This window comes from Dermacentor variabilis, chromosome 4, assembly GCF_050947875.1.
Source record: "Dermacentor variabilis isolate Ectoservices chromosome 4, ASM5094787v1, whole genome shotgun sequence".
Classification (NCBI taxonomy): Eukaryota; Metazoa; Arthropoda; class Arachnida; order Ixodida; family Ixodidae; genus Dermacentor; species Dermacentor variabilis.
The window spans coordinates 230,645,013-230,672,283 of record NC_134571.1 but is presented as its reverse complement, the minus strand read 5'-3'; the positions used below and the strand labels follow the sequence as shown (position 1 = coordinate 230,672,283).

General features: G+C 47.1%; 1 protein-coding gene and 1 pseudogene across 5 annotated transcripts in view; one reads left to right on the top strand and one right to left on the bottom strand.

Annotated features, from left to right (window-relative positions):
- arr (low-density lipoprotein receptor-related protein 6) overlaps positions 1–27,271 on the top strand; it is a 466,849-nt gene that overhangs the window by 328,429 nt on the left and 111,149 nt on the right. For all 5 annotated transcript variants that reach the window (XM_075691044.1, XM_075691043.1, XM_075691042.1 and 2 more), the window contains one exon: positions 26,623–26,751. In XM_075691044.1, the coding sequence (XP_075547159.1) occupies positions 26,623–26,751 (129 nt within the window). The remainder of the gene's footprint in view (positions 1–26,622; positions 26,752–27,271) is intronic.
- On the bottom strand, positions 7,698–15,971 carry LOC142577678 (uncharacterized; annotated as a pseudogene).

The following is a 27,271-nucleotide window of genomic DNA, read 5'->3' as shown; positions in this document are numbered from 1 at the left end:
GAAATGTATGCACAAAGTCTTGTGTCACTGTTTGCAAAGTACAGACGGCACTTTAAAAAGCCAAGTTTTTTGAGTGCCTTGTTAGTAATATGCTCAACATGCATGGCTCAGCTTAAATCAGACATAAGAATAACGCCCAGGTATTTAAAAGAAGAGGTTCGTTTGAGTATGCAATTGCATAGAGTGTTCACGTTGGGCGGAAAGCTTAGCTTGGAAGAAAATGTCATGACCTTAGTCTTATCTGCATTAATTTTCATCTTCCAGATGCTACACCACTCGGCTAATGTGGTTAAATCTTTTTGTAATATGACAACATCATCAGGGGTGGTTATCTGTCTATAAATTACACAATCATCGGCAAACAGCCATATTGTTGAAGATATATTCGTACCTATGTCATTAATACATATTAGGAATAATAACAGGCCTAACACTGACCCTTGAGGCACACCTGACCTAATGCGGCAGGAAGTAGATTGGTTGTTATTAATAATTACTTATTGAGACCGACCAGATAAGAACTCGTTAATCCACTGGGTAGTTCTTTCATCTAACTTAAAGCTGTTTATTTTCATGATTAGCCGTTTATGGGGAACACGATCGAAGGCTTCCAAGAAGTCAATAAATATTGCGTCAGTATAAAGCAAATTGTGCAAAGAGTCATTTAGGTCAGTGGTTAGTTCGAAGAACTGCGTTTAGCAAGATTGTTCGTATCTGATGCCATGCTGATTTTTGAATAACAGATTACTTGCATTAAAATGACCCACAATGTGAGAGTAAATTATGTGCTCAAGGAGTTTACAACAAACTGGTGTCTTTGAAATCGGACGGTAATTGCTTGGACATGAGGGCTCACCAGATATAAATACGGGTATGATATGGCCAGATTTCCAATCATCTGGAACACAGCCGGTATCCAGTGATTGTTGGAAAATTAAACACAGTAAAAACGGTGATACGTGGGAGGTTAGTTTTAGATGTTTTGAGCTGATACTATCTGGTCCAAGACTGGAGCTAAGTGGGAGCTTGTCAATAGCCTGTGACACACCTGCTGCAGTAACGGTGATGGGCTCGCTTGGGTGAGTTATCATAGAAAGAGAGACGGATCAAAACTGGTCGAGTAGTGGTTCGTCGGTAAAAGCTTGACTGAAAGTATTGTTGAAGAGGTCACCACATGCTTTATGGGGCACCATGCAGCCATCTGCGTCCTTTAGGGTTACTACTGTTTAGGGTTAATTACACACCAAAACTTTTTTGGATTAGACTTTAACCAAGTGGTCAGGGTATAATTGAAATAATGATCCTTAGATTCTTCAATTGTTCTTTGGGATTTTTATTTATTTATTTATTTCACAATACCGCAGGCCAGATTGGCCCAAGCAGGAGGGGCATGAAAACACAAATCATAACAGCACGCATATGCAAAAAAAAAGAAAAAAGATTACATTGCATGTAACATACAAGAGAATCAAAAATTAAAAAATGACAGAGCAGAAACTAAAGCAATGAACATTGAAATTGCCTACTTTCTACTGAAGAAATAAAGTTTGAAGGGCCTGTTCCACGTCAGGAGAGCGAAAAATCGATTCAAGAAGCGCGTTCCAATCAGCTATTGTTTGAGGAAAAAAACTGCGCTTAAATGAGTTTGTTTTAGCAAATATAGGCTGTAATGCGTGTTCGCTATAATGTCGGGTCCTTCGAGTAGTGGAGTGCCTGAGGAATGAGGGGGGAGCAATGCTAAGCTTTCCTGCCAAAATTTTATGAAGGAAAGAAATGTGGCTCAGTTTTCTACATGTACTAAGCAACAGGATATAATTGTCCTACATAAGTTGTGTTGGGGAGTCTGACCTTCTGTACAGTCGACTCCCGTTAATACGAAGTTCACAGGGACCGCAAAAAACTTCGAATTAAACGAACTTCCAATTAAGCACAAAACACAAAAAACAGCACTATATTTGAGGCGAAATCGAGTATTTTCTCTAAGAAAAATAGTCGGTCATCTTGCTTTGCTTCTTCTTGCCGAATCGCCTTGCTAAAAGCAAGTTCTGCAGGCTGTAGATGTGGCGGAACGCTTCTTCCGCGTTACCTTCAGCGGCAAAGAAGCGCTCTGCAAGAGCAAGGCCCGCAGCTACATCGGCAGCCTTAGGTTGCGGCTCGCCTTCAACGTCATCGTCGCTTTCCTGGGTCGCTTCCTGGGGCCGAATAAATCTACAATTTCGCTATCCGTCAGCGCACCGCTTGTTTCGACCGCCTTGTCTACGGCGACGTAATCTTCAAAATTGACGTCCCCGAGAGCATCACCAAAATCAGTGCCGTCAAGCTCGCTTGTTGACGCTTCCTCCGCTGAAATTTCAGAGGCGTCCTCCGAAGAAGCTGCCACAAAACCGCAAGCCCTGAAGCAGTTTGCGATTGTTTCTTGCTCGCACGATCCCATGCTTGCGCCAACATGTGGATGGCACTAAGCAGGCTCACCTCGTACTTTGTGGAGCTATACATACACAAAATCATGCGCTCGAGAAGGTGCCGCCTGTACAGGACTTTAACATTCTTGATGATGCCTTGGTCCATTGGCTGCAAAACAGCCGTTGTGTTTGCAGGCAAAAATGCGAGGCGTATTGCACTCAAGGCTGGCACATTCACGTGAGCACTGCAGTGATCGACAAGGAACAGCACCTTGCGGTTCGAAGCAGCAAACTTGCAATCCAATTTGCTTATCCAGCTCTTGAAGATTTCGGCCGTCATCCACGCTTTTTTGTTCGCCTCATAGTCCACAGGCAGCGTCTTTACGCCTTTGAAACATCTCGGCTTCGCGGCTTTCCCGATCACAAGTAACCGACATCGTTCCGTGCCAGTCATGTTTGCCGTGATCAGCACCGACACTCTCTCCTTGCTGCGTTTGCCCCCAGCACAGTCGTCGTCCTTGAATGTCAGGGTCTTCTCTGGTAGAAGCCGATAGAAGAGTGCAGTCTCATCTGCGTTGAAGATGTCTTCCGGTCTGTATTCGGCGAAATATTCACGCAGCTTTCCGTCCTTCCACGTGGCGCATGTTTCTTGGTTAACGGACGCCTTTTCACCACACACGCTCTTGAAAACCAGGTCATGGCGATCTTTAAAGCGCGTCAGCCATCCATCTGACGAAACGAAGTCATCGATCCCCAACATTGCTGCAAGCGTTCGGGCTTTCATCGCAACGATGTCTCCGTTGAGAGGAAGTTTGTTGCTCCTGGCCTCCCTAATCCAAACCAGCAGAGCCTTCTCCAACTCTGGGTAAGCGCCGGTGCGCATTCGCTTCCGAGAAGTCTTGAACTTGTCGTTCTCAAATGCATCCATTATTGTGCGGTTGTTCTTGATGTAGTTAGAGAGCACGCGTTCGGCTTGATCCCGTACTTCCGCGCTATGTCTTGTTTGGCGGCACCTCCCTTCTCAACTTCCTTCAAAACCTCGACTTTCGTTGCCAGGTCGAGCGTGCGATAAGAGCCACGGTTTGCCATGGCTATAAACTGCGCGACTAGGTACAGTCAATTCCGAATCACTCATGGAACAACCTTCAAGAAACAGAGCTTCAAGAATGCAGTTGAACAGATCTCAGAAATATGAGTGCCCCAGGGTGATCGGTTGTTAAGAGTTATTCCTAGGTATTTATATTGTGAGACCTCGCTAATGTGACTGTTGTGGAGGCAATATTGGTAACAGCTAATATTTCTTTTTCGCGTAACTCGGAGAAGTACACTTTTATCAATGTTTAAATCCATGTTCCATTCTTCACACCAGTGACATATTTTAAGCAAAGATTCTTGGAGCAATTTATGGTCTTCTATTGATGTTATTTCTTTATATACAACGCAGTCATCTGCGAACAATTTTACTGACACTGACCGCGGAATTACATTTAATAAATCATTTATATATATTAAAAACAGCAAAGGTCCCAACACACTACCTTGCGGAACACCGGAAGTAACAGCAAGTGATTCAGAAAGGGTGCCATTCACATCAACAGACTGCGCTCTACCACTTAAGCATGCTCTGACCCATTCTACAAGATACAGCGGAAGACCAATCAACTGCAATTTATAAAGAAGCTTTGAATGCGGTACCTTGTCAAAAGCTTTCGCCATATCAAGAAAAAGAACATCGATCTGTCCCGAGTTATCCAGTACGCTGAGAAAGTCATGAACCGTCGTAATTAGTTGAGTAGTGGTTGACATGCCCTTCCTGAAACCATGCTGAAAAGGTGATAGGATGTCTTTTTCCTTTAAAAAGTCATTTATAAAGTGGGCCACGATGTGCTCTAGGAGTTTGCAGGATGTAGAAATAATTGATACCGGTTAGTAATTAGTCACGAGTAGCTTATCCCCTTTTTTATTGATCGGTACAACGCGAGCCTTCCTCCAATCCTTAGGCAACTCACTGGTTTGCAGAGATAAAGTGCAAAATTTTAGCAAGATGCTCTGAGATCTGGTTGGCATAACGCTTTAAAAAAGCATTTGGAATGCTGTCAAGACCATGACCTTTCCGAATATTTATTTTACGAAGCAACGACAAAACCCCTTCTGTGGTAATGACAGGAACCTCGCTAGGATCGATGGATCGTTTCGGTGCATCAAACACCATATCTGAAAGGCCCCCAAAAACAGTTTGAAAGTATCCATTTAAGAGCTGAGCTATTTCCTTCCCGTTGGTAACGAGGCTCCCATCATCACTTTTAATTTCTTTTATGACCTCTTTTTGATGGCCAAGGTAATTCCAAAACTTGCAGGGATCTGTTATTATGAATGAAGGAAGAGTAACCCTAAAATAATGGGTTTTCGAAGTGGACAGTTCCTGTTCTAATTCATGTTTTAAATTCTGCAAATACTGAGGAGATGTAGAATGATGTCGCCTAAGACGTTGAAGTCTCCGCTTCAAATGAATAATATCACGACTCACCCAAGGGTTTCGACGCTTATTTCTCACTCTCCGTTGAGGTACAAAATTTGTGATAGAAAATAATATGCCTTCCTTGAGGCGTTCCCATAAGCTGTGTACATCGCCCTCATTAGTACGCAGCAGTACATCATCCAAATAATCAATAATAGAAGCATCGTCAGCGCAGTCAAAATCATGGACGCAGGCAACAGACAAATTTCGAGTACTATCAACGCAATTAGTACGACAAGAAAAAAAAAGCAAATGGTGATCAGAAATACCAGGCTCAACTCTGAGTTCACCATTAGAGAACAATCCACTGGCAAAGAACAAATCTAACACAGCATTTTTACGGGTACAGTCACGCACAATTTGGTTAAGGTTTAAAGCTAACATGGTGTCCATAATTACATCACCAGAGGCACAGCTCTCGTAAGCTAAACTCCTCCAGTCCAAGCCTGGTAGGTTGAAATCCCCCGTCATAATCACATTGCTTTCACGCTTGGTTAACAAGTGATCATATAAGCTTTCAAGGAATGTTAATGGGGAATCACGAGCACGATATACCGCACATAATAAGAAGGTCAAGCCCCAACATGACACATTTAAAAACAGGCTTTCGTGCTCTGTAATTTGGTCAAGAACAGTGACCTGGAAAAACGACTTCAAAATAACTGCGACACCCCCACCCCTTGAACCACGATCCCTTCTAAAAATATGATAGCCAGGGGGAATATTTGCATCATTACTTATTTGATCATGTAGCCATGTTTCTGAAAGAACAAGAATGTGCGGGTCATAGGAAAGGAGTAGTAGTTCAAGGGCGTTAGTTTTATTCTTAATACTTCTGGCATTTAGAGACAATATCCGTAGTTCTTGTGCTTGGTCCTGCAACGCCTATCTTTCAGAACTATCACCTATGCTGATAGGTGCTGGCGCCCGTGTACTTGATACATCATCCCACACGTAGTAAGTGTTATCGATTTGCAGTTTGTCGTGAATAAGGGAAACCTTCTTGCCACTATTGCTTTCATTTTTTGCACTATGCCAAAGTAATTTACGCTTTTTGACTGTTTCAGCAGAATTGTCGTTTTGGATAGACACGCCGGTTCCCTTTAGCTTTCCTATGTTTCGCCAAACGTCTTGTTTTTCAAATTAATCCTGAATATACAAGATAACTGGTGAATTCGCAGCTTGGCGACCTAACCTGTGAATACGCGCTACTGAAGAACAGGTAATTCCAAGTTTATGGTGGAAAATTTCGTCAATAACCTTATGACGCAATGTTTCTTCAGTCTCATCTTCGTCTTTTTTGATGCCAAACACAATCAAATTGTTCCTTCGACTTTTATCCTCTTGGTCAACCAACCTTGCTTTCTGCGATTTCAGTGCTTCCTGGACTAATGCCATGCTTTCATGTAGGTGCTCAATTTCTTGCGTCTTTGATATTTCGTTCACCTTTTTGTCTAGTTCGCTTACGCGTGTGCCAAAGTTTGCGAGAGTTTTTTCTGTCTGTTCTAGCCTAGTAATAACATTGGCCAGGTCACTACGTATAGCTTGCTGACCTTCATCAAGTTGCTTAAGCAGTTCTGGCACAGAGGGTCCGGGACCAGGGTTTTGCTCAACATCTCCGCAAAGCAGTAGCATCAATGTACAGAAGCAATCAGAAGCAATGGTCAAAACCATATGTGGGCTCGGCACAACTACAAGACACCTCTAGTCACTTCTGTACAGACAGACACTACCAACCTGGACAGAAAGCTAATTCACGAGCTAATAGTTTGTTTTTTTCCATGCATTATCAGTTTTGGTTCGCGAGGCCTTATTATACGCTCTTTTCCTTTTATTCAGGCAATGTTTGACTTTTTTTTGTAAACCAAGGAGCATTTATTCTTAATGTGAATGAAATCACAGAGATGCACATATTTTTGATTTTCTTAAGGAAGTCAAGGAACACTATCCAATTGTGATTAGCTGCATAATTAATAAACTTGTTTGCAAAGGAGCTTGCAAACTCGGTTAGCATGTTATTCATTTTTCCAAAATCTGCCTTTTTGTAATTAAGTATGCGTTTTAGCTTTGTTGGCTTATTAGGAAGTGGGAGTGGATGCAAATAATGTACTACTTTATGGTCACTAATTTCATCAATGACATGAACTACAGGATTAGTTGGATTGTTTGTTAGGACTAAACCGAGGGTGCGTTTGCCCCTTGTTGGTTCCTTTACGAACTGAATTATGTGAAACAAGTTTAATGTTTGAAGGAAGCGAGATACCTCAAGCCGGGCGGCTGTTAATGGCGATGATGGCGTTGACCAGTTAATAGCGGGGTAGTCAAAAGTCGCCTCCAAGCAAAAAAACACACTGAGAAAATTTATTAGAAATAAATTCAAGCACACTAGTCATGTGGTCAACAAAATCAGGAGGCCGATAATATACGGCAATAATGCATGTGCGGCCTTCAAATCAGGTTTTTACAAAGAGCAGCTCAAGAGGGGTATCAATAAGTACAAGAGAAGGTTGATAAACAGTCCTAATTGCTATCAAGACACCACCTCCTCTAGACAAAGTTCTATCTTTACGAAACATTGAGAAGTAATCAGGAAGCAATAGCTCGCTTTTGCGTATGTCACCCCGGAGCCAAGTTTCTGTGCCTAGTATGATATCAGCAGAGTACGTGTGAACTATTGACAGTGATGAATCAACTTTATCTATAATGCTGCAAAAGTTAGCCAGAAGAATAGATAAGTTATGTACCCTTCTTCTAACAGGCTCGATTCATACAGTTTGTCATTCTGAGGCATGTGGTTGCAGTGTGTCTGCCTGAATTAGACGGACAGAAACCACATCATAGCAGTAGATGTGCCAAGTAGATGCTTGGGTGGCCCTGTGGCAGCCAGCATTATATGTTAAAACTGCCTCATGCAGTGCCGTCTCCACAGCAATCAGCGACGCATGCTGCTCTTTGGACATCAGGGACCACAGCACGGAGTAAAATGATTCTTATACATTCTGCGTCTTTGCTCCCAGGCAGCGTTGCAGAAGAGAAGCCTGTGAGAGGCGCTTATAAACTGGTAGCAGTGCTTCTGCAACATAGCCTGGAACATTGTATCGATGCTTCGGAGGTTGCACCCCACCACTTTCGCTGGCGTTATGATGATACCACGAGTCTGCACCCTCAGGGAACAAATCGTGGTGAGGATCTTCGTCCGTCGATGTCACGTGGTGGTACGATGCCATCACTGCACGCTGCATTGCAGCCACATCGTTGGAATTGTTCCGTAGGGCCCAGCCATAATAGTCGGTCAACTTGTCGATGAGGGCTTTTGTCAGCCTACCCTTCCATCCTAAAACCTTGTCACTTTTCTGCGCAAGGTTGTGCAGTACAGTCCCCATCCTCTTCTGGACGTGGTTCAGGCATTCCTCTTGCAAAATGGGGACCAGTCCATAAACGTTTTCTTGCACAAGGGCAGAAAAAGTGGCACCATCTCCGCCAGACACGAGCATTGTGTAACGGAGGTTGTGCTTTGGCTCCGAATGTAAGAAAAGAATGACAGCTGCCTCAACGTCCATCCTCCCAGTCAGTGTTTTTCTGGTACACATGATCCTCCTGCCAGCTTGTGCAGCCTGGCTCTCCAGGCTTTCGTCCTACTTGGCAACCAAGGCACTGCTTCGATAAAACAATGGCGTCCAATATGGGACGTGTGGCCACGCTTGTGCCATGTTCCATCAAAGTTTACTGTGATATCCCTGCTGAAATACAGATCCATGTCCTTGTAGGTGGTTTTCACAGCAGAAGCAGATTCTGTATAGAACTTGTCTATGCCCTGTGTCTGCTGTTCCCTGTATTTCTTCAAGTGCTTCTGAAAAGTCTTATGATGCAGGCCACGATGGGACATGTTCAACGCTGGCCAAAAGTCATTGAGGGCTGTTTGTCCCTTCCCTATCTGTTTTTTTGCCACAATGGCTCTTATATTCACGTCAAAGGCCATTGAGTCATCCTGACCAGCAGAACTCCATGAGATTGCAACTACTCCACAATGTAAACATAGCAGCTCAAGCTTTGTTGCAAGTCCTAGTTGGGTGCCTCCTTGAACCTTCATCCCAGTCACAAAGCACCGCTGGCACGGAGTCCCGGATAGCAGGTCGCCTAGGGCATCCATTTGCACAAGGAGAAATTTCTCGGCTTCACTTGTAGTGGTGGCAGCTTCAGGATCACGCTCCATTGCTTGAAATTTTTGCTCCATTGCTGACATAGCGCGAAGTCCTCGTTGCACAGCAGCGCATTTTTATCCGCCGCCTCTTTCTCCTCACATGTCGGGAAACGTGTTTTAAAGTGCACAGTGGACGACACGATCGCACTGTCCGAGGCAGATGAAAGAGAGGATGTGGGAGCCACTGTCGATGAGCACGAGACACCAGGCGCACTCGTCACGACAAATTCTTGTGCCGGTGGAGCAGGAGTCACGTTGCTAGAAGCGTGGACGCAACCCACTCTTGTGTAGATGAAGCAGAAGCTGCCCCACAGGAACCATCGGTGCGATCATTGTCGGCGCGCAAGCGAGCGGCGAGCTTCGCCATGCAGGCCAGCTTCATAGAATGCTTCCTTGCACCGAACACGTGTAGCGCCTTGAGTTTCTTTTGGCGCATCGTGGCCGACTGCAAAACAATCGGCAGGCTAAACGCAACAATGGTCTTGTAAAGACGGTAGAAACTTGGAGGATATGCGAATGGCTGCAAAGGTAGATGATGGCAAGTGGAACACACAAAGGGTGCCGGCGATGGAGGAGCCGAAGCAGACGACGGCCGGACGCATTATGCAGGAGACCACTACGTCATCGCACGTAGCAGCCAATAGGAGTCATGGGCTTCCCCGCGTCCTTGAAGAGGCGCGTGCTTCTCTCAATCTCAGCTTTGCGTCTCTGTCGCTAGAAACTTGAAAGCTCTCGCGAGCCCTCCAATTATGAGCAATTTACGCCGATGCTGCGCTGTGGCTGCTGCCGTATGCGGCTGCGAAAAATGCACAAGAATGCACAAGCAAAACAACACCAAAATGGTAGAGCTCGGGGGAGCAGTGGAGAAATGGCATTTGCGCCAAGTAGGGGTAGAGGACACGTTTGCCGCTCCCATTGCTCTTCGCGCCTGGCCGCGACGCCGCAGCCAAGGCACCCTGTTCCCTCCTTTCTCCTTTCTTGGAACCAGGGAGACTCCCTCTCCGCCACTCAGGGAGAATCGCTATTCTCCCAATGCGTCTTTGTCATTTGGTTGAGGAACTTGTGACTGGCTGCATCTCAATTCAGCCGCTGAGACCGCCGCACACTGTCCCCCTGCAGCGCTCGGCCTTTGTGAGCGACTCACTGCTCCAGGGCCCAAGCACGGATCCACTCTGGGTGAGCTGAACCCTTGTCAATGTCTTTTGTGGTTTGCAACATTGCGCTTTTTTGTTTGCCTCAGACGTGCGGAACGCTCCGCTGCTGTGGTTTTGTATTTGTGGTTATTGTTTTTGCTCTGTTGATATTGTTACTATAAGGTGAATAAGGACCTTAAGTTCGAGACTTGCCCCATCCCTGTGGCCTGAACCTGCCATGGTCGCAACTCACTGAGAACCACAGGTTAGAGGTCACAGCTCTGACTGTTAGGGCTGCTGCGAAAGACTGCCGCTCTGCCGGCGTGGTGCGATCCAGAGAAAGGTCAGGTGCGCATGTGCAAACTTGAGTAATGCCCCTATAAACTTTACTGTTAAAATTTCGTTAGCCTACTTAAGTTTGTGAGGATAAACAGTCAACGACTGATAATTCGGACTCCACGGGGTACGTGAAGAAGTCCGAACTATCAAATGTCCGAAAAAATGAATGTATCCAAAAAATATAACTTTATTTATGGTTTAAGGCACCTGTGCATGGAACGAGTGGTCGATGCGTTGCTGCACGCACTTCTGCTTACGTGCAACCAAGTCTGCCTGTATTTCTGCCAGTTGTGAGTTTTGATGTACGCCGATGCAAGGACTGCAAAGGTTTGAGTCAGATCCTCATGTGGAAGGTTCCAGAGCACACGGCACATCATCATCCCGAGTCAGAGTCATTGTTTGACGTTAGGAGAATTTGCTCAATTATTTCGTCATTGTTCAGTTCGGCACACGCCGAAATTGCGCTGTTGACGTCTGCAAAGTCTACACATCTAACAGTGGCAGGAATCGGCACACCGCAGCCCAGCAGGTCATCAATGATGTCCGCATTTTAGCTCTTTGTGGTAGGCGGCAGTTCAGCCTCTTCAGTTGCGGCGTGGGACTCATTTGGACTGTGACCTGAGACTCATTTCGAGTTGGTCTGCGGGGCCACGACTTCACAAGAAAGAGTTGTTGGAGCCAGTAGAGCACTGTCTGGAACGCAAACTAAACAGAATGCTGTGCACAAGGCAAGCTCAACAAACAGGATGGCGACAGCGGGCCCTGCGCAGGGAGTGCCAAAAAGGGATGTGATGATCATGATGTTGATGTGATCTCACAATTCAGGCAAAGCCTCCAAGATTGGCAGTTGCAGTTAAATCTTGGAGGCGTAGAGCGGCGACCAAGGCAAGGCTTCGAAGATTACCATCTAGCATGCAATCACTGAGGCCATATTTGATGACTCGTCGAGGTTACCAGTGGAGATAATGGTGGCAGAGTTGGCGTACGCTACAGCCACGGACGGAGTGCGGATAATCGAATATAGAGCTGGCGGCTGTCTGGAACATTGGTCGTCTTTACACATTAAATATATGGGGTCATTGGTGGTGCTGCGAAGGGGTCCGGATTATCGGTGTCCGATTTATCGGTCGGTGGCTGTAGAACTGCATTGCCAACAGTGCAAGGTGCTCCGCATGTGTCGATCAGCAGTGGCAGCACTGCTGGGGAGCAATATTCTTGGTCAATTGCTTTCAAAGGTACGATCACTTCTGCGAGATTTTGCGTAACTTGGCACCAGATGCAGAGCAACAGGGCAGTGGGACGAGGTTTATTGTCGTTCACAACGTTGTGGAACGCTAGGTAAATCAAAGCACTGCACGTGCTGGCACGTGCAGCTGGCACGTGCCAGCTGATGGCAATCTTCAGCATATTTGGCTACTTCGGAAAGCGGAGTATACTCTGTAGCACCAGGTTGGTACAGTAGTATGGTGTCCAAAGGGCATGAAGGTTCACAGCCATACACAAGAGAAAAGGGGGAAAAGCCGGTGGGCGCTTGCGCCGCGGTGTTGTGCACGAATGTAACAAAGGGGAGTACGGTGTCCCAGTTGAAGTGGTCGGATGAAATATACGTCTGCAACATGTCGCCAAGTTTGCGATTAAAGTGCTCGGTCAGACCGTTGGTTTGGGGATGGTAGGCGGTCAATTTGCGATGCATTATCCTGCACTCAGCGAGGAGGGCTTGGATGCCCTCCGATAGGAAGACACAGCCTCTATCACTCAGTAATTCTCAGGGAGCACCGTGGCGTAGAACAAAATTTCGAAGGATGAAAAAACCAACGTCACGGGCGGTCGCTGCTAGCAGAGCTGCTCTCTGAGCGTAGCTAGTAAGGTGATCTACGCCAACAATAATCCACCGATTTCCCCACCCGCTGCATGGAAACAGGCCGTAGAGGTCGATGCCGACGCAGTCGAGCGGACGAGACGGGCATGGTAGCGGCTGCAACGGTCCTGTGAAACGCTGAGTAGGTGTCTTGCCTTGTTGGCATGTAGTGCAAGGCTGAATCTACTTTTGCACAAAGTTGTACATGCTTCTCCAATAATAGCGCTGACGCAACCTTGTGTAAGTTTTGAGGACGCCGGCCTGAGCGCTTTGAGGATCAGCGTGAAAAGATGCGCATACGTCAGAGCGCATATGACGAGGTATAGCGAGGAGCCATTTGCGTTAGTCGGGCATTTAGTTGTGGCAATATAGAATGTTCTCTCGCACAGAAAAGTGGGTTGCTTGGCGACACAGTGCTCGTGTCGAAGGAACATCAGACGGAGCGGCAAGGCAGTCAAGTAACATTGCAAGGGTTGGGTCCTTGCGCTGCTCTGTGAGCTTGTCAGTGATGGTGAACGGTGACAGGGTGGACGAGGAAGCTGACAACGACGCCAAATCAGGCGTCAGTGGGGAGCGAGAGAGCGCATCAGCGTCGGAGTGCTTGCGACCGGAGCGGTACATGACGCGGATGTCGTACTCTTGCAAGCGAAGCGCCCAACGTCCCAAGCGTCCAGACAGGTCTTTCAAAGAAGAAAGCCAACAAAGGGCATGGTGGTCAGTAACAACGGCGAAAGAACGGCCGTAAAGGTATGGGCGAAACTTGCTTAGTGCGCAGATGATCGCTAGGCACTCCTTTTCTGTGACAGTAATTTAATTCTGCTTTCTTTAGAGTACAGCTCGCATAAGCGACGACGTATTCATCATAGCCAGCTTTCGGTTGTGCTAAGACCACGCCAAGGCCAACTCCGCTAGCATCAGTATGGACTTCCGTGGGAGCATCAGAGTAGTAGTGGCGAAGAATTGGTGGTGATGTCAAAAAGTGGCGCAACTGCTGAAACGCTGCATCACATTCAGGTGACCACGCTGCTATACCGTTACTGGCGGAAAGTAAACTTGTCAAAGGCGCCATGATGGATGCGAAATTGCGTACGAAGCGACGAAAATAGGAACATAAGCCAATAAAACTTATGAGGGTTTTGATGGACGTGGGCGTTGGGAAGTCTGCAACGGCGCGGAGCTTGACTGGGTCCGGGAGGACGCCGTCTTTTGAGATAACGTGACCCAATATGGTTAGCTTGCTTGCAGCAAAACGGCACTTCTTGAGGTTAAGCTGTAGGCCGGCAGATGCGAGACAGGTCAGAATGTCATGCTGGCGAGCGATGTGTGTCGGAAAATCGGTTGAGAAGACGACAATATCGTCTATGTAACATAAACAGGTCTTCCATTTACGGCCGCGAAGGGTGGTGTCGATCATACGCTCAAAAGTAGCAGGCGCATTGCACAACCCGAAGGGCATGACGTTAAACTCGTAGAGGCCATCGGGTGTAACGAATGTGGTTTTCGGACGGTCAGGCTCGGCCATTGGAACTTGCCAGTACCCTGAGCGCAGATCCAAGGAACTGAAGTATTCTGCGCCTTGTAGACAGTCGAGAGCGTCATCGATTCGAGGGAGTGGATAAACGTCTTTTCTCATTATCTTGTTTAGGTGTCTGTAGTTGACACAAAAGTGAATGGAGCCATCTTTTTTTCTCACCAATACGACAGGTGAAGACCAAGGACTCTTGAGAGGGACAGATGACTCTACATTTGAGCATGTCGTCCACTTGCTCCGTGATTATTCGGCGCTCTTCGGCGCAGACACGATACGGGCGCTGTCTCAATGGGGAGTGGGAACCGGTTTCGATGGTGTGAGAAACATCGGTGGCACGGTCTAGTGACATCTGATGACAGTCGAAAGAAGAGACAAACTTGTGAAGGAGAGCGAGAAGTTGGCGGCGATGAGGTGGGGAAAGAGCAGGGTCGATGGCGTTGTCAAAACACAGTGAAGGTGATGAGCCGGAGGCCGAAGCGATGGCGTCAACATGACGGAGGGAGTCGGTAGGAACATCGAGGTTGTCGACGTAGTCGACCGCCTGGAAGTATCCTACGGTCTCTCCACGCAGTAGGCTGATCGGGTACTGGCAGTAGTTGGTGACCAGCATCACGGTTGACCCAGATGTTACAGTAAGCACGGCAAACGGAAGAACAATGCCCTTGCGTTGAGCAAACACATTGGGCGGCGTGAACACTACAGTGGCGCCAGATGCGGCATCAGACGACAAGACAACAGCCATCGACGACTCAGGAGGTATGGTGGTGTCGGCGTCCACAGTGAGTTTGTCGGCAAGGTGAGGAGAACTGGTCGGCAGTGATTCACACAGTGGTAAAAGCGACACTTCTGCACGTGAACAGTCAATGACAGCATGACACAGGAAATCCCAACCAAGGATGAGGTCGTGAGAGCACGATGGTAGCACGAAACACTCGATTATGTACAGAACGTCGTTGATGACGACACGGGCCATGCATACAGCTGAAAGGTGAATTCACTGCGCGCTGGCAGTGGCGAGCACCAGGCCAGAGCAAGCTGTAGTCATTTTCATAGGTTGCGGCAAAGGCTCTCGTGAATGACGGAAACGGCAGCTCCGGTATCGACCAGTGCCACTGCGGGTACTCCTCCTACAAAAACAGTAATAACATTTTGCGGCAAAGATTGAGGTCTTGAGAACGTCGATGTATTTGCAGTTCTTGACTCAGGAACTGCAGCGGTCAGTTTCCCTCTTCAGTGGGAACTCGACGATGCAGGGGCGATATTGAACGCCGACGAGGAGAAGGGGAACGCCGAGTTTCCGACCGGCGATCAGTGTCGAGACGAGGCGGTGAAAATGGAGGCGTGGCGGCGTATTGTGATGCATAGCTGGGCGTGTCAAAGCTGGTATGCGCACTTGGGGCGCGGTGGCGACAGAAGTGCGCCATATGGCCAGCAATGCCGCAGGTGAAGCAGACAGGCCGGTTGTCTTAAGTGCGCCACGTCTCGGTGGGACGAAAAAATTATGGTAACGGTCAGGCAACTGGAAATGAAGCCGGGGGGAGGCATGTGCGATGAACAGCAAACTGTCCGCGCAGGTGGCCGTGCAACCACGGCTGCATAACTGAGCGGCAGCGACATAGGGTGAGTGGCAAAGTTGGTATGGGCCGGCAGCACACTCATAGGATTTGGTGAGGGTATTGTAGGAACTGCAGGAAGTGCTTTGGGTATTTGAGTTCGGATGGCTTGCTGCAGCGTTGAAGGCAAAGTTTCCGTACGTGCGTCGCTGTGAGGCAGCAGCGAGAGCTGCTTGGCCACCTCTTCACGAATAAAATCTTTAATATGCTGCGAGAGGGTCGAGTTGGTTATTTCGGTAGAAACCACGATGCTCGAGACGGAATCGGCGAGCTGAATGTTCTGGCGGACGATGGAACGTTGCCGGCGCAGCTCGTCAAAGCTCTGGCAGAGGTTAATGAGGACTGATACGCTGGTTGGGCTTTTGGCCAGCAACATCTGGAATGCGCCATCCTCGATGCCCTTGAGGATGTGTTTGATCTTGTCATCCTCTGACTTGCTGGGATTTACCCGCTTGCACAAATCGAGAACATCCTCGATGTAGCTGGGGAATGTCTCTCCAGGCTGCTGTGCGTGCTGGCGTAGACGCTATTCAGCACGTAGCTTACGCGCAGCTGAGTGATCGAACACTTCAGCAAAAAGTCTTAAATGGGGACCAGCTTGTAAAGTCTGATTCGTGGTTGAAGAACCAAAGTTTGGCTAGGTCGGCTAGGCAGAAAGGCACGTACGTCAGCTTAGACTGGTCATCCCATTTGTTATTGGCACTTACACGTTCGTACGATGACAGCTAGTCTTCTACGTCGTGTTCGGCGGTCCCACTGAAAATGTGTGGGTTGCATTGACGGGGGACACCGGCGCAGATGACAGTGGCAGCCGGTGGTGCAGGCAACGAGGTGGCGGGGTCAGGCATAGTGCAGGGTGACCTTGTTGGCAAGGTTCGAGTGTGGAGCTCCAGGACTAGGCGAAGGATCTCAGCAACCTCCACCGAATGCTACGAGGTTTCTTGTCGTTCACAACGTTGCGGAACGCTAGGTAAATCAAGGCACTGCAAGGGCTGTCCGTAGCACGGGGCTCGCTCGTGATCACGGCATGGCCCTTCGTCTTCGTCTTGAGACGGCACATACACAGGGGTGCGTCTGCTTCATTACAGCAGCAGCATTTCTCCAGTGCACTCTGTCTCACGTAGGTGCCAACGCGTCAGGTGCCGAGCACAATCTTATCCTGTCTTGGGGGCGAGCTCCACCACTGGAACAGCTGGCGCCATCGTCGGCGTGACGTGGCATGAGGGATGACGCGGACACAGCGGCCGCGTCGGCTGCTTCGGAAGCACCGAAGCAAGCTGAAAATGAACGTTTAAAGTCCCACCTGCATTGCAGTTCTGATTAAGTGGTGAGGCTTTTTACCGCCTTGGGTGTCTCCTTGACAACATTTGAAAGTACTGTAGTAGGTTGGGTGGCTGCCTTTGGAGGCGTGCAGCATGGTAGGCTACTGCTTGGTGCTACAGTGCTGGATGTATGCAACGGAGCCCGGTGCCAGCTTTATTCACACTTAGCCTCAGGACAAGGAGCTGTGTGAAGCTTCATTCGCGAAACTTTGAACTGGCAGACAGCCATCGTCTACAACTCCCGTATGCAGCAAGCACAGACGCAAGGAAGATTTCTGCTACAGCGCTGGGACTGTGATGTTCGGTGAGTAGCAGAAAACGCATACCGAGATGCTTGCCCGCGCCCATTGCCCGGCTGATGTCATGATGATTTTGTCTATGAACCTATTGATGCTAGATACTGGCAAGTTCACTGGAACGGAAAGGGAGCGTTAAGACGCACATTAAAAAAGGGATGGCATATGGTCATTTTTGTGTTAAGAAAAAATGCAATGGCTTACGAAAATGAAGCAGAGGGAAATCGCACGCTGAAAATACCGATAAACATACAGTGCGACACGACTTGAACAATAATATTGAACTGTCCAAGAATTTAGAAGAGAAAAAAAGATTGAATCGTCACGACGGCACATCACAGTCGCCGTAGGCGTCGAAGTCTCTATAACAAAATTATCTTTGAACAGTTCTCATACCGTCCACGCAACAATGGTTGCTAATATGCTGTCAAATGCTCACATGCTGCGGCCTCAAGCTCGCGGCACGGTGCGAAAACGCGCTCACAGCGAAAGCAAAACATTGTGCACGACATGCATGCAGGTTTGCAGTCGGTCGCTGCGAACCCGTGCGATCGCTGCATTGAAGCTTCACTCTGCTATGCCCCATTTGGTTATACAGACAGCCCACTATAAGAACATATTTCACATAGCTTATTCTCAGTCTTTGCCTACCTTTCACGCAAGAAGCCGGTTCGGGAGACTCGCATCACGGCGACCGTGCGTAGTGGCGTTCACTGTACGTATTTGGTAAAGAGATGGCGTCTGTAAACGATTCTGTGCTTTCAGTTTGTTCAGGATTATATCGACAGTCAAAAACTTCCTTCGTTTTAAGAGTACCTACATAAATCTACAGGAGGGCTGTCGCGTGGTGTTTTATTGAGCGCCGGAAGCAAAACACAAAACCTATGAGGACCGCCGCGTGATCCCTCATACTAAGCAAGGGAGGCGCTTCCGACGGATGGCGACTCCGTAACTCCTCGCCCCCAATACCCGAAGGCAGCCTGTTGAGATTATGGTCTTTTTGCGCAAATCTACGTCCAGCACCGAATCCGCATGCAATGCCTGTTGAGTGGCACCAAAATAGCGTTCTTGACGCAAGGGATGCGTATTCCCGGATGATCGCTCAATCCCGGTGGCCTTTGCGTGGTACTCCATGCTGCAACTATCATCATCTCAAGCACCTCGAACAATTCCGCATTGGTGGGGAGCGGATTTCCTTGTTATTGCTGCATTTTCCTCGCCGAGACTTGCATTACGCACTGCACTACGTGTGCTAAAATCGTCGTCACATGTCAATAGCAACGTGTGCCGCTTCAAACAGGCGATCAACAAACAAGATAGCGGCCATGGTGTGTTTCCAGCACACGCGATCGCTTCTGACACTTGGTTGGTTCCGGCGCCTCTTCCTGTGTAATGTGGTGGTATTTTATGTAATTTTAGTGCAATGCAATCCCACTTGAGCACATTTTGAAGCCTGCTGGTTTTGCGCCAGGTAGTAATATGCAGGGTTACGTTTCGGCAAATTTCGTTAATGCGGGACTGCAGTACAGAGACATTTCGTGGTTGAGAGGTATGAAATAGGTTGAATCCTATGGGCGTTCACTGGGAATACGAAAATGTTTCGTTGTCACGAGAATTTCGTAGTCGCAGGATTTCGTTATCGCGAGTTTGGACTGTACTAGTGAAGCGTACAAATAAAGTGTTTAAATGAAGTGAGAAACTTTGTCCCAACATTGCGTCGCAATTCATCACTAACCGTCTGTATTTATAGCTCTCATTCTATAATGGGCAGCCATTACACCAGTCACTCTAGAGAGTTTTGCATGAATTCAGAGCAAAGGGCTCACACAGATTTTAAACTAAGCAGCATATGCATGTGTTCTTAGCACCAACACACATCTGTTATTTCGGTGTCAAGATAAAATTACCGCTACATTGAAATAATTTACTAACACAGCATGCGTGCCACCTGTAGTTCTCTGGTGCTGAATACATAGCTAAAGCATATTGAATCAACACAGCAAGTATTAGTGAGTTGGTGGATTAGCATGTTTACGTCTAAAGTGGAACCTCGTTAACTCTTTCGTTATCGAGAGAAAATGGTCTTTTTTTTTAGGTCTCGGAAAAAATTATTTACGACTACAAATAATATTCCAGCACACTTTGCAGAATAGCCTATTGCACATAATGAAATGCTCCTTTCAAAAACATACGCTGCCAAACAAAAAGAATTTATTAGGTAAAACATAAAAACTCTAGAAAGTGCCATTTTTGCTGCCAGTTGATAGAAACAACAATACGAAAACATTATATCTACAAAAACATTAATATTAGAGGAAGTTCAGAATATACATTTCAAAGATAAATAACCCAGGAATAGTGCCTGAAAAAAATCAATGCTCAGTACACTGCCATTCTTTGGATGCAAAAAGGAAACCAAGACCAGTTCATCGCTCATGCCATGCGGTGAAGCAGTTCCTGGATTTTGTGAAGCATAGGTGCACTCCGCACTTTTTCTGCAAAACATATGGTTTTTGTTCAACTTTGCAGTTTTCATGACACATTTTGCAGTTCCGCCTTTATGACACCTTCTGAGGATGGTTCAACGAGAAGTCCAAGGAACATACTTCACCAGTTTGTCTAAGTTGTGCACTTCTTCCAGGACCGATCGCTCTCAGTGTAGCTGGGCGACCATAAGACTATGCATCCAAGCTTATCTGTTTGCATTTTTGCAGATTGGTTTTATCACCTATGCAGAGAAGGAAGAGTAGAATGAAATCCTACGCCATTGTAAACTGTCTTGCGCTTATCCGTAGTGCTTGGCCGAGATGTGCTTCGGGTGACCTTCTTGGTGTGAGCGGAAGTTTCTTTGCTGCCAATGGCAACTAGTCATGACCAAATGAAGTATGCACCCTGAAGATAATCAGTAGAGCTTATGGGGGTATTACTCAAGCTTGTGCATGCGCACCTGGCTTTTCTCTAGATTGTACCGTGCCGCCAGAGTGGCAGTTGCTCGCTAGCAGTTTCGCAGCAGCGAAAGTGCTAGTTTGCAGTGAGTTGCGACCACGGCAGGTTCAGGCCAGGGGGACAAGGTGAGTCCTTGACTTAAGGCGTTTATTCACCTTATAGTTACATGTACCAACAAAGGAGCAACAGCAAACACAAAACAAAACCACAGCGGCAGAGTGTTCCACACAACTGAGGCGAAAAACCACACAATGTGGAAACCACACAAGAGGCTAATTAATGGTTCAGCTCATTTAGCGTGGATCCGCATTCGGGCCATGGGGCGGTCAGTCGCTCACGAAGCCCGAGCACTGCAGGGGATGACGTACGGCTGTCTCAGCGACTGAATTGACATGCGGCCAGTTGCAAGCTGCTCACCCGAAAGACAAAAACGCATTGGGGGAATAGCACTTCTCCCGGAGCGGTGGAGAGGGAGTCTCCCCGGTTCCAAGAAAGGGAAAGGAGGGAACGGGGTATCCTGGTTGCGGCGTCGCGGCCAGGTATGAAGAGCAGCGGGAGCAGCGAACATGTCCTCTTCTCGCTACCCTCCGCAAGCGAGCACGTGATTATCGCGTGATAACCGAACCGCGCGGCCGCTCTGGAGATATCTGGATGTGCGGGCAATCCCACAAGCTCTCAGGTCGCGCCAAAAGACTGGCTGGTAAGCGCACACCGCTCAATGCCGTAAAGAAAACTCGCCAGTGAACAGCTGCGGACATCCCCAGCAGACTCAAAACAGAGTCGCTGTCAGAGCTTGAATTTGCTTTGCTGTCATCTTTGGAATTATGATCTAGGCTTGGATCACGGCTTGTCGGGGGCGTCCGGTACATGAACAAAAAGCACCTCCACCAGATGTCACGTGGTAGTGATGAAGCTAGCGTTTTATTGGGTGAACTTGCACCCTCAAAAACAGGCTACACTCAAAGAACGGCGACAGCGGCGAACACAGTCGGTGATCATCGAAAATCTGATTTGCGGGTCAAGCGCGTCTGCTTTTATACAAGCGTCGTCGAATGTTCCAGAGTAATCACTGGGACCTGCGTGCCTTCCACAAAGTTCTACATCATTCGCGTCGCGCACACATGCGATCAGATTACACAAGGTTCGGTCACAGACAGCGGATGGAAGCGTCCATAACATTCCAGAAACTTCCCACACATGCAAGCTCGTCCTGCGCTGTGCGATAACATTTGTTAAGCAGTGACACGTGTCGCCCGATAAAGACAAGTACACGTCAGGCATGTTTTGTGGATAGCAACTCGGCTAGTAGGCATTAGTCTATGAAAGGTGCAATAACTGCCCTTGTGATTGTTTGCACTACTCTGTTGTCGTTCCTTCGTCTCAAGAGCACGGGTGAGAACCCCACAGTATCATGCTTTTTTCTTGAGTGCAGCAGAGGTTGACAGCCGCACCCCTTTTCGCTACAACATACGCAAATTAGTTCGCAAGAAGGTTCGCATTTGCAGCCAACGTGGCATTGGCAGGAAAGCTGCCACATCTCATTATTGGCAAGGTTGCAGCCTATTTACACAAAAGTTTCTTGGTTTTCTTGTAAAACACATTTCAACTCGCAGGTAAGTTAAGTCTATATTTGTTACTCTCTGGTAAGCCATAGCTCCACTTAGCCCATACTTCGCGTCCCCGTCAGGTAGGGTTTAATGAGATTCCACTATGTTTGCCGTACGACACAGACGAGGGACAAGAAATGGATGACATGAGCACTGACTGAGAACTCGATGCTCATGTTATCCATTCTGAGTTCCTCGTCTGTGTCCCGCTACACATATACAGTCGCCGACAGATTTTTTACTCCAAAAATTTGTACTTGACGAATATTCCAGACTCAATAAATGCACTGTCAGGGTTCTCATGGCTAATGCATTTGTGTAACTGATTTCTTGGGTGAATTTACTCCCTAAAGATTTATTTTCCCGACTAAATCGCCTGTTCCGTGTCACACTACCTGATCTTCAAGGCGACCACATTGGATATTTCGTTGGCTTGGCTTCCAATGGCTGGCTTTATAGCCTCCACGATTAGGAGGTGCACACCATTAATAGGTATGTACAAGGCTGCACATAAAGGACACAGACGTGAGAAAGAATGATGGGACACGCACGTGTCCGTGCCCTTTTTACGTGCAACCCTGTACGTAGTTATGGCTTACGAGCAGGCCCAAATAGATGTCTTAGTGAAGCTATCAATAAGGAGCACAAGCTATCCTCCGGTACCGGAGGCCATGCCCGCCCTTCTTTGGCTGACAAAACATTCCAGGAGGTGTCCATCGTTTTTTTTTTTCGTTTTTTTTTCCTTTCTTTTCCATTCGGCACTATCGGCATAATCACTTCATGCTGAATCTTCTATTCTGTTTTTTAAGTTTTGGTCACCATTCGGCACACGGTGTGTCCACAGAGCAAGTGTGTCTCGGGAGGCGTCGTCACATCTCTGTGCGTGTTTGTGCAGCTTGGTGTTTATGTGCCCTAGTGCCTTTGTGAGAGCCAAGAAACGTGGCTCATTTCTTTGATCTCTGTGGCCATCTCCGTTCGCAAAGATCTGCAACACGGTGACGCTCATGGTGACTGTATATGGAGACGACGTCACTCTAGCGCAAATCCAAGCAAATCTGATTGCCTCCTAGCGTAGTAGGAGGCAGCGCATTATTAGACATCTTATTTAAGATGCTCGAAGTCTAATAATCCTTTTTGTTTTTGACTGACCGAATTTCTTGGATTGTTTGATTTGTCAGCTATTTTTCGGTCTCTGCAACATCCGCAAGATCGGTCGGCGACTGTACGTAAAAAATAAAAATAAGAAAAAATATTTAATGGAAAACGCAGGTAAAAGAATTACTGGACAAATTTTATAAGGTTAGCTTGATATATCTTCCGACAACTTTTTATGGCTATGCATAAGAGAGTTTTGACAACAGTACAGTATTAAACATGGTAATACTATTGCGGCATATCTGAACATGCATCTTTACGTGCAAACTGCAGAAATCCTGCACGGTTTCGTACTCATAATTATTTGTGGGTGGGAGGAAAGAGAATGGGACTCTAAATTTTTCTATTCTAATGACATTGTCTGTGCTTTTTCAAATGTTCCTAACATAATGGATGCAGAATTTTCGTCAACTGGTGTTTTACCCTGTGAGATGTAGTTGTGCTTAAATTTTGCGACCATAGGTGTTGTCGCTGCTCATTGGTTCCAAACCAAATTTCAGCCTTTGCGATCATGTGAATTGACCTTGCATTCTCTGTTGCCATTTTGTGATAGTGGTGATGCTGCATCTCACAACTCTGACGCGACGCTTTTGCAAACACCGCGAACACGGTTTTGGCTGCATATCCGATTGTAACGCACAGGGAATTTTCAGACTTATTTTCTCTAAAAATGGTGCTCGTTAAATTGGGGCAAATATGGCAGATCTTATTAGAATACAATAGCACCATACCAAAGTGGGCCAAGTGAGGGCTTGAGGGGCAGCAATTCCCGGCAGCTGGAGAATACAGACAAAAAAAATTGATGAACAGGTTTATATGCAATAAAATTCACAAAAGTTATTTCTTCACAACTTTGCAGCCATTCAAGGTGTACATCCTTACAGGCAGATTGTTTAAAAGAACCGGAGTGCTTCAAATACACCTGCTGTACCCCAAAGGAGGCAGTTTACACTTTGCTATCCATTTACAGTTGCGGGATGGAACCAAGCGAGTGTGGGAAGCGTGGCCCAACTGTCAGGCCTGAGTGGCCGTGAGTCTTGGGAGGAGACTGCAGGGAGGCAGATTGCGTGAGGTGTTAAACTGCAGAAGCCTACAACAAGTCGGCTATTAAAGTTAAGCGCCAATACAGTTAAACGTTGGTATAACGAACTTCAATATAACGAAATTCTCAATGTAACGAAGTATTTAACATTTCATAACCTCTTCTCCATAGAACACCAGATATTTAAAACCTCAATATAATGAAGTGTGTTTGTATCTGATTTCAGTATAACGAAATTTTGCTTCCACCGCAAAGGAATGCTGTGATTTCCGTGGAAACTTTCGTGGATGCATATGGTCAAATGATTGAATTGCAAGCGGCTGCTTGCAAATGCACTTCTCAGATTGCGTGTGGCACGACAAGAGCGACCGCCAAAGTGGAGCCGCATCATGTTCCGTGTTAACTCCAAGTGTGACAAGATTCTATGGCGCCCTGCGCACTTTGTGTTTTAGGCATTTAGGTGCGAGTGAAAGTGTGCAAGTATGAGACAAGAAAGATGGTGGCTTCATGATTGCCACCTTCCCGCGCAAGCAAAGGGAAAGAGGGAAACGGGAGTGAGCTTGCTGTATAGCGATCAAGTGCGCGCGGAGGGAGCAGGAGGGGGTAAGTTGCCGTGCATTGCTGCGCATGGCTGTAAGTGCGGCTGAGCGCGTACGCAGCTGTGCACCCTGCTTCAGAGGTAATCTGCTGCGTGTGCCAAGAGTGCCGAGACGGCTTGCCACCATGTAAGCTGTATTATTGTGTGTTCAGCATTGAAAGTTGCATAATCGCGAGTTTTGGTGACCTGTTGGAGTGAGAGGCAGACGAAGCCTTTGCTGCCCGCTGCCAGTGCTCTTCCTGATAGCATCGCCCACACTGGGACGACGCTATCACTTGCAGAGGCGGAGTGCACGCGTGCCTGGCATTGCTTAATTCGTTCCGCCAATGTGAAGATATCGTTGCTGTGCCCTAAAATCGAATAATTCGTCTCTGACTCCCAAATTCATCAAAATGAATTGTTTTCTCATTCAGATTTGCTTTTTTCAATTGCCCGGTAATTATGAAAATTCAGCAACCCCAATCCATGTACTAGAAATTGATAGGCAACTGTACTTTTTGCATAAAAGGTCGAATTTCAGTACAACGAAATTGATAGAACAAAGCAAAGTGCCGATTTTACCTACTTCATTATATCGAGATTTAAGTGCATAAAAAATTCGCAAAACTCACTGCTGAAGTTTGTTTCATTGAAAATTGTTTACAACAACCATGGCAGTACGGCTGTGATGAAAATTTGCCTATGGCCAACAGGGCGGCCGGCAGCAAACCATAGTGAAAATTGGTGATCAGGCCTGAGATAATCTACATGGGCCGGACTGAGAGCTGTTGAAGTGACATTCTGGCAGGTGGGCAGCCGGGCAAAGCTACAGCGGCTGCGCCTACAAAGTTGAACTGTATGTTTAGTGGATGTAACAGGTTAAGCTTGTGTGTGAGCAAAAAGCATCCGCCTGAATTTGCACAGCTAAACTGCTGGCACTGTGCAGTCAAAGTTTTGCATGCAACACTTGCACTGTGATGAAGCAAGGTCCACATCTGGCTGCACAATGGGCAGACGTCTGTATAGCCATGGCTACCATGAAATTTCAAGTAGACTGAACGAAAAAGTCCATGAACTTGTTCAGGCAGCAGAATACTTGGCAAAAGTCTGCATAAATTTTTGTACTGCTAGCATTGTAATAAATGGAAAACTTGTATTTTTGCATGAAAATAGCTTAATAACAGCACTTCAAATATAAATTTTTTAATCGTTTCATGTGAGTGGCACCCATCCCCCTCCCCACAGCTATTCGAACTATTCCTTTTAAAATTATTCCACACTACAGAGTAGTCAACTTATAATGATATCATAAAGAACTAAAAATTTGATCATTATAACCAACCATCACTGTATCTGCACTGCTACAAAAAAGAAAAGCTGCCAAACATATAGTAAACCCTTGTTATAATGAAGTGATTGTGATGTCAAAAAAATTTATTATAAGTGGTAATTAAAAAAAAAAGAAAGCAAGGACTCCGTAAAAGCTAAAAAAAAAGTAGAGCTGAACTGGCAAAACTCTGTGGAAGTCTAATATGGCTGTCACGTAGTGCACGATCGAGCCAGATCGGGGTCCAATTTTTCGGTCACAATTGGCTCCTTTGCGTAAGCTCGGGAGGGTGGGAGCCAATAGGGTCTTGGTTTGGGTGACTTTGAGCACACTGGGAGGCTTGCCGGAAGGCAGTGTGGAGTTGTATTTCCATTGCGCACTACTTTCACATCGCCGTGCGGGTGCAGCACCGAGGAACAGCGAGGGCTGTTCGCTCGCTCAGAGTGAATGAGCCCTCCGAATAAAGACACCGACAGCCAGCGAGTGAGGGCGGGTGAGCAGGTCCTGGGCTTGCCTTGTTGGTGGTGGAACAGAGTCGTGCATTTGTGCTCACGCAGTTTCCGTGGCAACAAGTGCGTGAGCACCAACGTGCTGCCGGCTTCTTGTTTGGTTTTCTTGTTTTGACTTGCGCTGGCACCATGATTGTTGCTGTTGATCACGGTGATTGTGGACCCTGCGATGGGGATGATTGGCGTGAGGAAATGCGCATAGATGTTACTGTGTGAGGCTAGACACAGTGTGCTGCTCTTACCCAGGCTGGAACCAGTGTGCGGTGTACAATGGGGGCTGCTCCCACCTGTGCTTGGGCGTGCCAGGCCTCCGGGGCTACCAGTGCGCCTGCCCCACCCACCACCCTCTCGGGCCCAACAACCGCACCTGCCAGCGTGAGTGTGGCCTTTTCCTTTTGGGTTGTTTCTGCAGCACACCACACAAAGCGGCACTCTGGCAGCAGAGGTGCTCACCACTTGGTGCTGCTGTCCTTCCAGCCTTTCGTACTGATGCACCAGCCTTGGCTCGGGTATCCACGAGGTTGGCCTTCGTGTGTAGTGCTGTCCTACTTTTGGTGTTTCACATATACCTGTATTCTTTCCAGAGATGCGGTGGGGGTGCATTTGCACACCTTTCAATTTTCCTTAGTACAGTGGGCTTTCACAATTTCTTATGCACTGTATTCTTGCTTTACCATTGATTGATTCCTCACTCACCTGCAGAGGGCAGCCGCACCTCTCCCAACCAGGCTGTCAAAAAAAAAAAAAAAAAAAAAAAAAAAAAAAAAAAAAGCAAAAAAAAAAGAAAATACCAGTTCGGTTCGGGTTCAACACACACTGATTTTATTCTAGGTCAGTTCTGGTCCTGAGAAAAACATAACAGTTTGCAAACTGGTTCGGTGCAGACTATTTTATC